General features: G+C 36.4%; 1 protein-coding gene across 1 annotated transcript in view; it reads right to left on the bottom strand.

The window, feature by feature from the left end:
* Window positions 1-18,454, bottom strand: part of AGPAT5 (1-acylglycerol-3-phosphate O-acyltransferase 5) — a 71,626-nt gene that overhangs the window by 20,932 nt on the left and 32,240 nt on the right. Inside the window, exon 5 of the mRNA XM_004472355.5 lies at window positions 2,124-2,214. Coding sequence (XP_004472412.1) covers window positions 2,124-2,214 — 91 coding nt within the window. The remainder of the gene's footprint in view (window positions 1-2,123; window positions 2,215-18,454) is intronic.

Genomic DNA, 18,454 nt, shown 5'->3' with positions numbered 1-18,454 from the left:
GATAAGCACAGGATTACTATATGACCCAGCAACCACACTTCTAGTTATATATATAAAAGAATTGAAAGCAGGAACTTGAACAGAATAGTGGCATTATTTACAATTGTAAAAAGATGGAAACAACCCAAGTGCCCTTCAAGTGATGAATGGATAAACAAAATATGGTATATACATACAATGGAATATTGTTCAGCTGTAGAAAAGAATGAAGCTATGATCCATGCAATAACCTGGATGAACCTTGAGAACACATGTTGAGTGAAATAAGTCAGACACAAAAGGACAAATATTGTAGGATCTCACTGATAAGAAATAATTAGAATATGCCAATTCATAGAGTCAGAAACTAGAAGAGGTTTTCAAGGGCCTGAGTGTGGGTGGTGAACGGGGAGTTTATGTTTTATTGGTACTAAGCATCTGTTTGGGGTGATTGAAAAGTTTTGGTAGATGGTGGTAATGATAGTGCAACATTTGAAGGTAAATAACATCACTTATTTATATATTTGAATGCGGTTAAAATAGGAAATTTTTAGGTTGTATATATGTTACCAAGATAAAAACAAAACAACACCAAAGAATTTTACAACCCAAAGAGTGAACCCTAATGTAAACTATGGGCTATAGTCAATAGTGTAATTATATTATTTCATCAATTGCAACAAAAGTACTACAGTAATGCAAAATGTTAATAACTGGGAAAACTGTAGTAGTGGGGGCATTATACGGGAACTCTGTACTTTCTGTAGGCCAAAAATTGCCCTAATTTTTTTTAAATGAAAAAAAAAAGTCAAAGAAAAGAATTTTGAAAAGAAAGTACCAGGAATTTCGTATCACATTACAATGAATTAAGGGACTGAATGAAAATTAAGAAAGTGGATATAACAAAAGTGGACTACAGAATCAAGGTTTTAGCAGTGAACAAAAGGGAACAAAGAGGATGCTTTTTTAACAGTTAAAGGGTAACAGAGGCAATGGTTTTACAAATAAGCAACTGAAATGAGAGTGGCATCTAGACTAGAAAAAAGAAGGCAGGAAAAGTCAAAAGGGAGTTGGAAGATTGAAAGAAAAACTGAATCCTCCTTGATAAAGGGCAGATGCTTCAGCAATAAAGTAGAAGTCTCAAAATGTATTGTTCTAGATGATTTCATATATATCTGACACATATTTTCTTGGAAGCACCTCGTGAGAATTCCACCCTATCATTTTCATAGGTGTGCACTATCCATAGACCTACCCCTAGCCACATGTGGTTGTTTAAATTCATCTCCTCAGATACACTAGCCACCTTCTGAATGCTCAACGGCCATGTGGGGAGGAGATGACACACTGGACAGTGCAGATACAGAACATTATTACTATTACTGCAGAAAGTTCTATTCGTCAACATAGGGGTAATGTCATGATCATGGTGGTTGCTCAGTTAAGTGCCTGCTGACCAATATGTGGAGATCACACACTAATTCACAGTCAGTCTTCAAAGAATCTTTAATAACACAATAAATCCACTGTTCTCTGTGTACTTTCCATTTGGCTAAATTACCTAGCTATCTGGAATATCAATTATCCAGTTTTCTAAAATATGAATGTTATTAAGGGCATTCCCATTATTAGAGAGATTAACAGATTCCATGTACAGTGAACTGTGAGCAATATGCTCTAATATTCAAAGAATCTTTACAGATCTTCCAATGTAATCTTTATTCAGGTTTAGGTATACCCATGGTGTACCTATTTTTTAAGAGATGAGGAAACTGAAGCTTGGCAAGGTTAACCAACTTGCAGTCATATAAATATCAGAGCTTGGATCCCAACCTAAGCCTACAAATCTATAGAATAAAATTATTTCCACCACATATAACCCACACTGTAGAGAAAGGTTCCATCTAAATAATCATGTACATAATATTTACCTAATAAATCCATGGTACAGGAATATATACTCTCTCAGCTATGTTGTAATTACATACATGCATTAATTAGAAAAAAATTCATTTACTAAGAGAAAAAATATATACGCACACAAGGAATTGTTGCAAAACATGAATTTCACCAGGAAGAAAAACAAAAAAAGGTTATTACCTTTGGAAGTTATTTTTTTCAAATATAGTCAAATTTTTACTTGCCTTCTTGAGCAGCAAATGTTTGACTAGCTGAAATGACTTTTGTTAGTTCCGGATTATACCTTGTTCCCTCTGGAAAAATCACAAGAAACATCTGTGGGACATAAAGAAAATTTGGTTTGTTCTGTGTATACTGCTTTGGGTTTTTTTTTTTTTGCTGTTTTTAATTTACCAATGCTAACCCTATTAATGTTGAGTATATTTCCTACAGTGTGAAAAATGCCTATTTACTCATTACCATTTCAAGCAGAGCAACTGAAATGCAAACATTCAATTAAATCTGAACATAGCATGACTTTTTAAAATGCAGTCCTACATTCACTGGTAGAGCAGTCATTAAGAATCAAGCACCATTTCTACTTACATGCTAATATGTTCACTAACTAAAAATTCGGCCATGAAATGCTAACTTGTACAAAGCTACAATTCACAAAACAGCTTTTATCCTTAATATCCTATAAAATGACATATTTTAAAGATGCAAATTAGAAATCAGTGTCCTTAAAATATGTAAATTTCTATAATATGAAAGGCAATAAATGTTCATATTTAAAAGATTCACATAGTATTCCTATTGTTTTAGAGATCCCTAAATCCATTTTAAATGATTCAATTCATAAGCAGCCTCATATTTGTTATATAAATTGAAGTAATGTATTTATAAATACAGTAAAATGTCAAGCAGGTTATTTACTATGTAGTCAAGTAGTCTATGCTTTTTATTTATCTGTCTGGGAAAACAAAAACAGACTTCCAGGAACAAAGGGATTGAAGAAGTCCATGGGATAAAATTATGCTAATTTTATCTATCCTCGCTAGATTCCAGAAAATACTGACTACCTACACATCTGGTATAGAAGCACTTCCCTTACCTGAATAATCTATGGTCATAAAACTCCTACTTAATGTGACTTTTTTATTAGGCAAATTTATGATTACTCTCTTCCAAAATTTCATCTGAAAAACTGCTATAATGGGATCTCTTTAATTTTGCATCATCTGGCTCCTGCAAATACATGTTTTTTATAGATCTATATAAATAGTCTAGAACACATTATCTTTGCTTAACTTAGAAACGAATAATGTGTTACGTATCTTTATATCTGATAATGAAAGAGCTTCAAGAAAATGTAGAAAAAGGGGTAAATTGAGAAAAAAATCAATAAATTTCTCATCGAATTTCAGTAATTCAGAGAAAAGCAGGAAGGAAATATTAAAATTAATTCCAAGCCCCATAAATTCAGTATCATGAGAATACATTTTAAATCAGTCAAGTTTCTATTGAAAGCTATGAAATTCATTACCGATAGTAATCAGCTTTTATTATAAATACAATGATTCGTGATTTGAGTGGTATTACGTCCTGTGTCTAGATGTTTAATTTAAAGGAACACTGATGTCCAGCAAGAAAGCAAGGATGAACTTACTCACACAGGGTCATTCAAGAAATATTTCAGGTACAATATACAAAGTAACAAAAGAGACATGGGCCTTCCCTCATTGTCTTTATAGATAAGTGAGAGAAAAGTACATTGAACAAATAAACAAAATGTATAATTACATATTATGATATCAATATGAAAAAAAAGAACAAGGTGTTAAGGAAAATAACCAGAAGGAAGTCAGAATGGATGATGGGGCTAAAGAAAGAGCGCTTTCCTTCCAAAACTGGGAATAAAGCAAGGAAGTCCATTCTCACCAGAATGGACTCAACATTGTAACAGAGATTTTAGTCTTGGCAATTTGGCAAGAAAAAGAAATAAAAGGCATCCACATAAGAAAGGAAAAATTAAAACTGGCATTTATACATTTATCTACATTCAAACACAATTTATACACAAGCGACATTCTGCCTATGCAGAAAATCCTAAGAAATATTTTTAAAAGTTATTAGTTAATAATTAAGTCTAGCAAGATTCCAGTATTTAAAAATTTACAAAATTCAATTTATTGACTAGGTGTTATCAATGAATCTGAAACTGAAATCTTAAGAATAATGTCATCTACAATAGCATCAAAAATCTGAAAACCTTAGGGATAAATCTGACAACAGATGTGTAAGACTTGCACATTAAAGACCGTGAAAGAATGCTGAGAGGAATTAAGTATTTAAATAGAGATATAGACTGTGTTCATAAGTCCAAAGATTATTAAGGTATCGGTTTTGCCAAGATCAATATATAGATTCAACACAATTGAAATTAAAAGCTCAGCAGGTCTTAATAGTAGAAATTGACAAGCTGATTCTAAAATTTATATGGAAATACAAAGAACCTACGATAGCCAAAACAACTTTGAAAAAGAACAAAGTTAGAAGGTTTAATGACTCCAGATTTCAAGATTTATTATAAAGCTACAATGATCAAGATGGTATGATAATGGCATAAGGATACACATAGATCAACAGAACAGAAAAACTGGTCCGGAAGTAGACCCGTACATATGTAGCTGATTTCTTTTACACAAAGGTGCCAAAGCAATTCATTAGGGGCTAGGATAACCTTTTCAATAAATGGACAGATACCTATATACAAAAATATGAACCATAACCATATATAAAAATTAACTTGAAATGCATCATAGACCTAAATGTAAATGCTAAAAATTCCAGAAGAAAACCTAAGTGAGAATCTTAATAACTTTGGCTTTTATAAAGATTTCCTAGGTAGGACACAAAAAATAGAAATTATGAAAAAAATAGAAATTATGAAAAAAATAAATAAGCTGGAATTAATAAAAATTAAAAACTTGTGTTCTTCAAAAGGTCCTGGGTTTTGGTTCCTGGTGCCTCCTAAGAAGACAAGCAAGACAGCAAGCTGACAGACCGGCTGACACAGTAAGATGACGCAACAGCGAGGACACACAGTGAGAGGCACAAAGAACAGGGTGTGCAGGTGGGTCAAGGGACTGGGTGCCTCCCTCCCACATGGGAGGTCCCAGGTTCCCCGTGCCTCCTCAGAAAAAGAATACAGAGAGCAGACAGCAAGTACATACAACGGGGTGGGGGGTGGCGGGAGTAAATAAAATAAATTAAAAAAACAAAACCTAATTAACATGGGCAAAAGATAAAATATTTGAAGACTTCATCAAAGAAGATATACAGATGACAGATAAACACATGAAAATTGCTCAACAGTGAGGCACCACTACACACTCTACAGAATGGCTAAATTTAAAAGGACTGACAGGTCACTAGAACTCTCACAAACCGCTTGTGGGAAGGAAAGATGGTACGAACACTCGGCAGTTTCTTAAAAATTAAGTGTACATCTACCATATGATTCAGCCATTAAACTCTTAGGTATTTACTCAAGACAAATGAAACCATATGTCCATGCAAAGACTTATATATAAGAATATCCTTAAGAGTTAAAATTTGCAACTTCAAAATGGAAACAACTTACATGTCTACAATTGGTGAACAGATGAAGAAGCTGAGATATATAGACATACAAAGCCATGTTACTAAGCAGTAAAGAGAAACAAACTATTGACACACATAACATGGATGAATCTCAAAATAATTAATGTTAAATACAAGAAGCTAGACCCACCCACCAAAAGAATTGCATAATTCCATATACAGAAAATTCTAGAAAATGCAAATGAATCTATAGCGACAGTGTTTGTTGGGATAGAATAGGGAGATAAATTACAAAGGTATGGATATGTTCATTATCTTGACTGTTGTGATGATTTCATGGATGTATACATATGTCAAAACTCATCAAAATTCTGCAATTTAATCAGTTATACCTTAATAATGTTGTTTGAAAAATAGAAAAGAGTGAAAGGGAGTACCAGATAGAAGATACACTATGTTCAAGAGCACTGAGGTGGGAAAGAGCTTGAGCTATTGCAGAAACTAAGAAAAAGCCACTGCGACTAAATGATGGAAGTTAAAGAAGGACATAAAATAAATTAAACAAGACAAATTATACAGTTTCTAGGCATAGGAAGAGGTGTAGGTTTTTCTGTCTGAGTGCAACAGGTATCCAGGAAAAGCTGTAAGCAAAGAAATAGCACAAGTTTGTGTGTGGCTGTTTACGCTATAAATCTCTTTAAAAGTTTAATATTGGAATTATAGAAAGTTATCACTGAGCCAACCACTGGGTAAGTGAAGAGGAGCCAGAGACAAAACTAAAAAAATCTATAAAAGGAATTTTTAAAAATATCCCCAAAAGCTGAGGAATAAATCAAAGGAAAACTTGTATTAATAAATCTCTGATTTTATAAAACTAGGTTCTATGCTTTCTTTTTTTAAAAAAGATTTATTTATTTCTCCCCCCTCCCCCCCCCGACCCCGGTTGTCTGTTCTCTGTGCCTATTTGCTGCATCTTCTTTGTCCACTTCTTTTGTTGTCTGCGGCACGGGAATCTGTGTTTCTTTTTGTTGCGTCATCTTGTTGTGTCAGCTCTCTGTGTGTGCGGCACCATTCCTGGGCAGGCTGCACTTTCTTTTGTGCTGGGCGGCTCTCCTTATGGGGCACACTCCATGCGTGTGGGGCTTCCCCACGCAGGGGACACCCCTGTGTGGCACGGCACTCCTTGCGCACATCAGCACTGCACATGGGCCAGCTGCACACGGGTCAAGGAGGCCCAGGGTTTGAACTGCGGACCTCCCATGTGGTAGACAGCCCTAACCACTGGGCCAAGTCCGCTGCCCGATGCTGATTTCTAATATCAGTCCTCAAGTACAGAGAGCAATAGTCACATCAATAGCTGTCTTGAAGATTAACATCCCCTCTTAATGTTAAATGATGCTTTAAATCACTACATTTGAAATTGTTAGGGGAAAAACAATCCTGTTTCTTATCTCTAATATAATTACACCCACATGAGGATTAGACAAATCAAGGTATAATGAAAGCACCTGAAATAGGATTTGTATTTTCTTAAGATGGAACTCAGGAAGAGTAAATGTATTAAGACTGGCTGTGTGCAAGAAGAATGAATGTTTGTTTTGCGTGAGCCATATCCAGTCACCCTCCCAGCTCTGTCTCCTCAGGCACCACCCCAAGTCCAAGCCTCTCGGGCTGCCAGCGAACACGTGAACTCTAGAGTCAACTACTCCATGTGGCTCCTCATCTTCATCAAGCCCCTCCTCCTCCTACCCCCACAGGGCTCCATGTCCCCCTCTCAAGGTCAACCCTCCCAGGCTCCTTCCCCTTCGCTGTCTCCCTGGCCCACTCCTCAGCCTCCTCCGCAGCCTCCTCTGCTGTACCCGGTGGTCCATGCCCAGGAGCTGGCCCTTCTCTAGCGACACACAAGTGTGTGCGCTCTCAAGTCACTGCATCTCATGGTTTTAAACAGTAAAAAGACCCTATCATCTTCAATACATCTTTTGAGTCTAACCTCTCTATTGTGCTCCAGACTGCTTATGCAATCTCCACCTGAATTTCCTAACGTCACCTCACATACATCAAAATGCATCTCAGCGCTCACCTGGTTCCCAAATACCCCCATTCCCCACCCACTGCACTGAACGGTAACACCATTTGGACAAATTACTCAAGTCAGAAGGCTAAGCATCATCCGTACTTCCTCTCTTAACCTCACCCTGCATCAGTGAGCTGTTATGTTGCCAGTGACTTCACATCTAATTCAGAATAAAATCCAAACCCAAACAGGTCTACGAGACCTGCGTGAGCTGGTCTCCAACTCCCTCCCCAACCTCATCCTCCACTTTGCTCACTCTCATTCTAGTCATCTTTCAGTTCCTCAAAACATACAAATTTATTCTTTCCTCAGGATCTTGGTAGTGAATGTTGCATCTATTCCTAGATCTTCAGATAGCTGGTTTATCCTTGGGATTAAGGCATCAATTCAATATCAAAAAAACACTCCATAACATATTTAGTTAATGTAGCACCATCTTTTCCAACTCCAAGTCCTGTCTATTCCATTTGCACTCTTCCTAGCACTTGGTAACATCTAAGGTTCTCATTTGCTTATTTTTTCATTGTTTCTAGCTACGTCCTTCTAGAATGTAACCTTCATTCAGTATTTTTCTCATTCCCCACTGCATGTCTAATGTTTTAAAGTAACATTGGTAAATAGCCGTTCACTTAAATATTTGTTAAATCAATGAATTCTACCTTGCTTGGTGCTCTGCTTTTTAAAAAGCAATGTGTCTAAATAATAAAAATGCGCATCTCCAAACTACAAGAAAGATATTCTAAAAATATTTACTGAGTATGCACTATGTTAGGCACTGTTGTAGCTGCTGAAAGGTGAATAAAAACCATCACAACCAGAGGCCAAAGAGAAGGGTCAGTGCGGGGTAACAGGTAATAGGTGATGAAAATGTTCTAGAGAATTAGATAATGGTGACTGATGACAGCATAATTTTGTGAACATATTAAAAACCACTCATACTTTAAAATGGTGAATTGTATGGTATGTGGATTATCTTATTTTTTAAAAACTAAAAACTAAAAACAAAAACAAAATAAGATCTCAAACCATCCCTATCCCTGTCCTCCAAAAGGCAGGGAGTAGATCTGCAAATTAATAAGGAATTATTACATAGCACAGTAAGCTACATTTAAAAAGTAAAACATAGTTTGGCATTACTGACATAATGAATCAATAATAAATAAATAATAAATGAATGCTATTTTTACAGCTACTTCTCCAGAAAGTAGATAACTGTCCACGGAAATCACATGTAGGGAGAACATAATTAGAGAAAGAGTACAGTGCAGCAGTTAAGTGCAGCTGGAACACCCGGTCAATCCGGTTTCTCCACTGACAAGCCCTAGGACTTAGGTAAATTCCCTGTCCTTTCTGCATCTTAAGTTTCCTCATCTACAAAACCAAGATTATTGGGAGACCTAAATCTTCATGGAGATATAAAGATGAAAGGTTAGAATATATATAATCTACTTAACAGTGCTTGGTGCAAAATAATACCACTCTTTGCTGTTGTTTATATCAAAACACAGATCAACCTTAGAAATTTGATTTCTGACATGAGTGGTTAATCACCCTAACCTAAATGATTTACCTGCCCCATGACCTACATTCCATTCTTAGGAGCAATTAATTCTAAAGGCAAGACTCTTGGTTCTAGAGGACAGAGTGAAAATTTTTAAGTAAAACATTTCTTCTTCAGATGTTTCCATCTGATAACTTTCTTACTATTGGTTTCCAATTGCTGACACATGGAAAAAACTTTATATTTTAGTTTCCATGGAAATGGAGATAGTGGCACAAAGGGGAAAGATTAAAACTGGAGAATTAGGGCAAGAAAAGAATTACTGTAGGGCAGTCTGGTATTTCTGGACCCTATTTCATTTAAGGATAATATAAGTGAAAACTCTGCTCAAGGGCAGGGAAGGAATTGACTGAGCTTTGATTAGGGCGTTGGGTGGGGACTACAGATAAAAGGTCTGGCAAAGGACAGAGCTGAGGGTTTTTGATGTTGGGAGTTTGATGCTGAAGCCTTAAACTGGAGCCCCAGGAAGTCAGCTCTCAGAGGAAAGACAAGCAAGACACAGAAAGAGAGCAACCCTGAGCTCAGGAAAAAGAAGCCTGAGGAAGGGAGGAATCCAGGAAGCCTGAGCCCTCACAGATGTCAGCAGCCATCTTGCTCCAACACGGGGAAATAGACTTTGGTGAGGGAAGTAACTTATGCGTTATGGCCTGGTAACTGTAAGCTCCTACCCCAAATAAATGCTCTCTATAAAAACCAACCAATTTCTGGTATTTTGCATCTGCACCCCTTTGGCCGACCAATACAAGAACCAAAGAGATTCTATTCTCTTCTGTGATGACCTTCAATATATAAAAAAATCTATATTCAAGATGTAATATGCCGTTGTAATCATAGATACTTCCTGTAGTGGGAAATTGGCAAGCTATTTCACACTGAAAGCCTATTAAAAAAGAAAAGAGCTATTTAAGGGTTTTAAATATATTCCAAATCACAACCACTGAACAAGATTTTCTCTTAAAAATAACCTTTTCTCCATTGCTTGGATAAGTTAATTTACTTTTTAAACTGAGTCTCAATTTCTCTTCAAAAATGAAGACTGAGGGTGGTTGTGAGGATTGAATCAAATATGTGAAAATATCAAGCACTGTGTGGCAGGTTCTTTATACATATGAAGTTTCCTGCCTCTCTGGTTTTTTAAAGTATAATCTGGTTTACTAAATGGTTTTCAAAGCAGGTACAATTATATAGAAATAATACCTTAGAACTTAATAAACTTTGACCAGCTATTTATCTTTTAACTTCTCTTTAAATAAAAAGCTATTTCATATTAAGATGCATCAAAAGATAAATAAGATGTTCCATCTCTGCCTTCTGCACTCAAAACTAACATAAGCTAGCAAACCACTTATATTTTGTTTTTTGTTCTTGACAATAAGGATCACTCAACAATTGCACTAAACACAGGGGGAAGATTGCAAAAATGTGGCAGGATACAAAATAGCTTTCTCTCTCCTCAAAGAGCTTATTATTTAACTATGGGAGTGCTGTATGTGTGATTAAAAAACAATTACAAAATACACATTCGTGGAAGTGTGGAAGCAGGATAACAGCGCAGCAAAGATGTCCACATCCCAACCCCTGGAGCCTGCTGGTGTTGTCACAAGGCCGGGGGACTGAGACTGCCCTGGATTATCCTCCATTATTCAGGTGGGCCCCATCTAATCACAAAGATCCTTAAATACGGAAGAGGGAAGAAGACTAAGAGCCAGAGACGGCATCATGAAGAAGACCAACTGGCCTAGCCTCTCGCGACTCTGGGGGGAAGGGAGTCAAGAGCTCACAAAGGTAAGCTGCCGCTAGAAGCTGGAAAAGACAAAGAGACAGATTCTCCCAAGGGCATCCAGAAGGAGCTCAGCTCTGCTCACCCCTGCTTTTGATTCCAGGAGACACGTTTGGGATTGGGACCTCCAGAACTGGGGATAATAAATTTGTGATATTTTAAGGCACTAAATTTGTGGTAATTTGCTACAGAACAAATAGGAAACAAATACAATGAGCATAAATTTCAAACATGTTATTTAACCCAAATTAAGAAGTAATTAGTATCCCTATTTAAAAGACAAGGAAACTAAAGCTTAGCAAGGTTAAATGATTTATGCAAAGAACAAAGTATATGGCAGGTCTGAGATTTAAACTCAAGTCTGATTTTGAAGACAGTATTTTGACTCACTAGGCTGCCTCCCATTTAAAAAGGAACTCAAGTAAAAGTTGGAAGAAAAACAAAGCATAAGTGTCCATATTTTTGCCATAAATTTTCTAGCTCAATATCGAAGATGAACTAAGAGGCAAAAACAGTTATTTTGTTATAAGTATTCTCCATTTTTATTCATGACATACAAGTAACTTATAGAAATGTCCCAACAATAATTATAGAGATGTTTTTCTTAGTAATTTATAGTACAGATATAAAATTTTTTGAAACAAAATTCTGCAATCTCTCAAATAATACTAATCCTGATAGAAAAGAAATGATCTAATTATGAAATAGATTCCTGAGAAATAGGAAATTGATTTGATAAATATATTCTACCTTGCCAATTAATTTTTCAGGAATAAAGATATAATTAATATACTAAGAAATATGTACCAACTAATAAGAATTGATAAAAAAGTATCAAAAGACTACTGTTGGAAAAGTTGCAAAAGGTCAGTGAGAGAGGAGGTGTACTACAAAAAAACCAAGTGCAGATCAATCATTAAGAAAAATTCTCTATCAAAACATCCCTCAGGGAAGCAATGTAGCTCAAGCAGCTGGGCGCCCACCTACCACATGGGTGGACCTGGGTTCAGTTCTCAGTGCCTTCTAAAGAAGACAAGTAAGAAAGTGAGCTAATGCAACATGATGCAGCAAAATGACACAATGAAAAGAAACAACAAGCAGGGAAGAGAGGTGGCTCAAGTGATTGGGTGCCTCCCTCCCACATGGGAGGTCCTGGGTTCAGTTCCCAGCGCCTAAAAAAAGATGAACAGAGGGCACACAGAGAGCTCAAAACAACAAGGGTGGTGTGGAAGAAATAAATAAATAGAATGAATCTTAAGAAAAAAAAAATCCCCCATCCTAAACACAGTAATGAATGTTGTTGAAACCTATGAGTGAAAATCATAGCAATAACAAAACCCAATCCAGAGCAATTTGTGACTGACTCAAGCCCCCACACTAAAGGCCTAGAAGAAAAAAAAAAGGTGTATATATTTCCAGGTATAAAAACTAATACAAGTTACCTCAATCTCTACTGTCATACTAGACGTCCAACTTTCAAAAAAATCTTAGGCATAAAAAAGACAAGATAAAACACACTCTGAAAAGAAAAATCAAAAGAACCAACTCAGATATTACAGAGAAACTGGAATTGTCAACCAGGAAATTTAAAACAAAGACAAGGGACATGTTAAGCGCTCTATGAAAAGGTGGACAACCTTCATGATGAGGTAGTTTCAGTGCAAAGATGGAAACTAAGAGACCGAATAAAAGGGAAATGCTAGGAACAAATATACAATAACAAGATGAAGAATATAGAGTCAACAAAGATGAGGAAAGAATCAGTGAACTTGAAGATAGGTCAACAGAAATTACCCCAAAAATTGTAACGAAAAAAGAGATGGAACAGAACAGAAAAAATAATCCAAGAGTCACGGAACAATATCAAACAGCCTAAGACATATGGAATTGGGAGAAGAAAAAGGAGAACAAAGTAGGAGTAATATTTAAAGAAATAATACCAAGAATTTTCCAAAATTGGTAAAAGACACCAAAACACAGATCCAAAAAGCTTAGAGAAGACTCACCTGGAAAATGCCTCCCCTGACAAAAAATTCACACTCACACATAGAATATCCAAACTGCTACAAACCAAAACCGAGAAGAAATTCATGAAAGCAGCCAGAGGAAAAAGATACACAGCATAAAGAACTGGGCTTCTCAATCTCATCACTGTTGACATTTTTTATGGGATAATTTTTTGTTCTGTGCATTATAGGACATTTAGCAGCATCTCTAGTCTCTATGAATTAGATATCAGTAGCAACCTCTCCACTAAAGGTGTAACTACCAAAAATTGCCAAATGTCCCTTGGAGGGCAAAATCATTCCTGAGTTAAGAAACACTTAAACAGAGAAACAAAGATAAGAATTTTAATAGACTTCTTATGACAAACCATAGAAGCCAGAAGACAAAAGATGGGCAATTTTTAAAAGTGTCATCTTTAAAAAAGAACTAGTCAACCCAGAATTCTGTAGTCACCAGACATAACTTCCCTAAAGAAGAAATAGAAACATTCTCAAGCAAACAATGATAAAATTCAGTGAAAGAAGATCTGTACTACAAAAAATAAATTAACTTTCTTATGTAATTGGGTATGGTAGCTATGTAGGAAAATACCTTTTTTTCTTAGGAGATACATATGAAGTATTTAGGGATACAGTAACATGATATTTTCAACTAGCCTTAAAATGGTTTAGAAAAAATAATTACAGATAAAGTAAACATGCAACTATTAAGTACTACTGAATCAAGATGACAGATCTACTTATGTATGTTCGATATTCAAAATTTTTCATTACGAAAATTAAAAACACAATGAACAGATTTTACAGATTAGACACAAATGAAGAATGGGTTCTAGAATACAGATGTGAAAATACTCGGAGTATAGCACATAAGGCAGAAAGATGGTAAATACAAAAGACAGTGTGAGGAAAAAAAAAAAAGATAAAATTGAGGTTTAAAAATGTAATGAAAATCCCAGAGAAGGAAGAGAAACAGAAGAGGCAATCTTTGAAGAAACAAGAGCTGAAAATGTTCCAGAAGTGACCAAAGAAAGCAATGAAAAGATTTAAGAAGTCCAAGAAATCCAAGTAGAGTGAACAAAAAGAACTCCACACCTACACATATCATAATAAAACTGAAGAGAAAATCTTTTAAAAAGTCAAAGAAAAAGACCAATTACCTTCAAAAGACTTAACAGCCTAAAATGAAATTTGTTACCAGCAACACAAAAGCCAGAAGGCAGTAAAATGCTATTGTCAATGGGCAGAAAGAAATAACTGCCAGCTTGAATTCTATACCCAACAAAAGTAACTCTAAGGGGGAAACGGACTTTGGCCCAGTGGTTAGGGCGTCCGTCTACCACATGGGAGGTCCACGGTTCAAGCCCCAGGCCTCCTTGACCCGTGTGGAGCTGGCCCATGCGCAGTGCTGATGCATGCAAGGAGTGCCGTGCCACGCAGGGGTGTCCCCCGCGTAGGGGAGCCCCACGCGCAAGGAGTGCGCCCATAAGGAGAGCCGCCCAGCGTGAAGGAGGGAGCAGCCTGCCGAGGAATGGTGCCGCCCACACTTCCCGTGTTGCTGACGACAACAGAAGCGGACAAAGAAACAAGACGCAGCAAAAAGACACAGAAAACAGACAACCGGGGGAGGGGAGGGGAATTAAATAAATAAAAAAATAAATCTAAAAAAAAAAAGTAACTCTAAGAAGGGCAGCTTTGGGGGGGGGGGGGGGCGCGAGCGGGCCGGGAATCAAACCTGAGAAACTTGGTCCCCAACTGACTATAAAAGAGAAGAAATTCTATAGGGAAAAAAAATCATGGATAAAAAACATGAGATGCCAGAAGAAATGAGGAGCAAAGAACCTATGTTGATAAAGTCAATAATTTCCAAGTCTTCAGAAATAATGTAAAAAGAAGTCTTTGGATACAATGATGAAAACCTGAACTAATCTGTAAAGCTAGTACACGATGAAATAAATTAATCTATACCTATTTTGCCTTTGTTGATAGTCTATGAGTTTTGACAGTTGTTTAAATGCCAACTCATCATCACTTTGGAACAGGAGTATTTGGTTTTATTAATTGCATATGGGGCTTCTCAATAAGAAAATTAGTGAGCTTCCATCACCTCCACCCTCCATAGCCCACTAGCTACATACGCCTGTGCATTTATTCTTAGACACTCTGCCTTAGCCACCTAAGAGTGCTGTCTTAGTTTCCTGGCTGCAGTCACAAAGACCACAAAACGGGTTGGCTTAAGCAATGGGAATTTACTGACTCAAAGTTCTGAGGCTAGGAAAAGTCCACAACTGAAGCAACTGCAAAGTGACACTTCCTCGTTTTGGGGGCTCATTCAGCAGCCCCTGGGTTTTGGCTTTTCTGTCACATGGCAATGCACATGGTGTGTCTTCTCTTTCTCTTCTGGGTTCCAAGGACTTCTAGTTTCTTGTTCCCCTCTGGCCTTCCCTATACAGCCTCCAGTAATAATATTAAGACCCACCCTGATTTTAATGGGCACACCTTAACTGAAGAGAACATTTTGAAAAAGTCCTACTTACAATGTGCTCACACCCACAGGAGTGGAGGATGATTCAGAACATGTTTTGCTGGGGTACATAATTCAACACACCACAAGTGCCAACAATGGTCACATAAATAAACCAAACAACGTAAGAGCTTTTACCTTATCACTATTGAACACACGGACTAAACAAATTCCTAAGAACTCTGCTAGAGCGGGGTTATATAATGGTCAGCTCCCGCCTTTGGTGTAACCCTCATAACTTTCCTGATTTATTTTTATGAACATCAAACATTTAGTAGTCACATTTCTGGTTTACATTTTCTTTCTTTTCTGTTCAACTCAATTATTATAGCATCTTTAAATAAGATTCTGAAAGTTAAAAGAGACTCTTTTACTAATAAAAAGAAACCAAATTCAAGTGTTAAAAAAAAAATTCCAAGAGACAACACATGCTATAAGAACCTTCCCTCAAATAAAAAAGCAAGTAATGATAGTAGAGGATAGATATGAGTAGGCAGTAGTATTAAGCAGCCTAAAAAGGCATGGATAGATGGACGGATATCCATCCTATACACACACACACACACACACACACACACGCAAATATATAATAACTATTACATGGCAATAAATATGCTAGTGTTTTATAATTTTATCTCAGACCTAAAGCTAGACACTCTGGGGCTCAAAGGGTTAAATAATTTGCCCACGGATATATAGTAAATGGCAAAATTAAGATTTACACTTGAATGCTTGACTCTAAACTACATGCTATATCCACTATAAGATCTTACTCCCAAAACAATTTAAAAGAATGATTCCACCAACTGTTATTTTAACAATACCGGAACAAAATTAGATCCTTGGAGAATATAATTAGGAAAGGACTATTAACTTTTTTTTTAAAGGAGGTACTGGAGAATAGGACCACATACATGGGAAGTATGCACTCAACCACTGAGCTATATCTGCTCCCCAATGACAGTTGGTTTCTTTGTTTGTTCTTTGTTTTGAGGCAATATCAGAGATTGGACCTGGGACCTCATACATAGAACGAAGGCACTCAACCACTGAGCTACAACCATTCCCCAGGACTGAAAACTTTTTGATTCCTGAACTGGATCCTGGTTCAAACTGTTTCGTTCAAGTTGGAAATCTCAAATACCCACAAGTTTGCCTAATCTTTTATTTTACTTCCATTTTTCTTCACTTTGAAACTGAATCTTTAATCTTTATCCATTTAGTAAAAATCACTGACCCAGGTCTTCCACTCCCCACCAAAATGGAGAAACATAAAATCTGCGACCATAATTGCCCTCCCAATTTAAACAACTAGAAAAGGATGCAAAATAGCAAACAACAGTTTTCAGATGTTGGTCAAGAGAAAACAGGACTGTCATCCCTGGGAAAAGAGAACCAAGTAAGGAGAACCATCCAACGGCACCAGCTATGGCTTCTAAGCTGTTTTTATTAGGGAAGGGGAACCCAAAGTGCACCGAAGGTCTCAATGAGTTGAAGAAACAGAGATCAGAGTTCAGAGAGGCCAGAGCAGTCTTGTGTGGAACAGAGTATAAGAGCCATGGTAGGGAGGTGCACAAAAAGGAAGAGCTACAGAGATCTGCTGAGGGGTCCCCTCAAATCTGTACAATCCTGATCTGTGAAAACAAAGTTTCCAAGACCAGTGAAAGAATCATCACAAAGAAATAAGTAAAACAGATTAGTGAGGTCAAAATGGATTAAAAATAACTCCCTAGTTCTACCAGACAAAAGAGAAAGACCTTGTAACACAATGGACATCAAAAAGATCCCGCATTTAGTAGAGCAGCAAGCCCGAAGGATTATTATAGGCCCACCTGAACAAAGCTTAAAATAAAGTGTGAACATAATCCAACCATCTCCAAGTAATTTAACTATGCATCGGAAGAACATATGAGAAAATTTCTTCCTCATATGAATAAAATTCATATGAGAATACAACAAGATTAACCCCCAGTATAAAATATGTAATGCTTAGTATACCATCAAAGAAACAGGCACACAGGAAAGTATGACCTATAATAGGTAGAAAAATCAATAGAGGTGGTATTAGCAAAATGGCACACTGTAACATTCAAAACGTCCAGTCTTAACAAAAAAAATTAGCAGTAATATGAGAAACAAGAAACGATGGCTCATACACAGAAAAAAAAAGCAATTAACATAATCTGTACCTGCAGAAGCTTACACACTGGACTTAAAGATTTTAAATCAACAATTTTAAATAGGTTCATAGAGCTAAATGAAATCCTATTTTTTTTTAAGAAAAAAAAAGCATGAGAAAGATGTCTTATCAAATAGAGACTATCAAAAGAAAGACAGGAATCATAAAAAGGAATGAAATAGAATTTCTGGAGTTGAAAAGTACAAAAACAGAAATGAAAAATTCACTAGAATGGTGGCAAGAGCAATTGAGAATCTAGAAATAATGAATCAGCAGACATTAAGATAGGTCAACTGAGATCATCTGCTCTCAGGAAAAAAGAAAATGAGTGGAAAATGAACAGAGTCCAAGATCTGGAGAATATTAGCAAGTGTACCAATATACATATAATGGGAGTTTCAGAAGGAGGTAACAGGAAAAAAAGAGTAGAAAGAGTATATGAAGAAATAATTGCCAAAAACTTGTCAAATGTGATGAAAAACATTAATCTACATATCCAAGTAACTCAGCAAACTCCAAGGATAAACTCAGAGAAATACCATAAAATGTCAAAAAAGCATGATCAACACTATAATTTAACTAGACCTCACAAACATTCATAGAAGTCTATCCAGCAACAGCAGAATACCTATTTTTCACAAGTGTACATGTACTATTTTCTAGGAGAGATCATATGTCAAGCTACAAAACAAGTTTTAAAAAATTCAGAAAGACTGAAATCACATAAGGTATGTTTTCCAACTACAACGGAATAAAATTAGCAATTAGTAACAGAAGGAAAAGTGGAAATACCACAAATACGTGGAAACTAAACAACACCTGAACAACCAATGGGTTGAAAAAGAC

This window comes from Dasypus novemcinctus, chromosome 25, assembly GCF_030445035.2.
Source record: "Dasypus novemcinctus isolate mDasNov1 chromosome 25, mDasNov1.1.hap2, whole genome shotgun sequence".
Lineage (NCBI taxonomy): Eukaryota > Metazoa > Chordata > Mammalia > Cingulata > Dasypodidae > Dasypus > Dasypus novemcinctus.
Note: the sequence above shows the minus strand (reverse complement) of the source record. Positions and strands in the feature narration are given on the sequence as shown.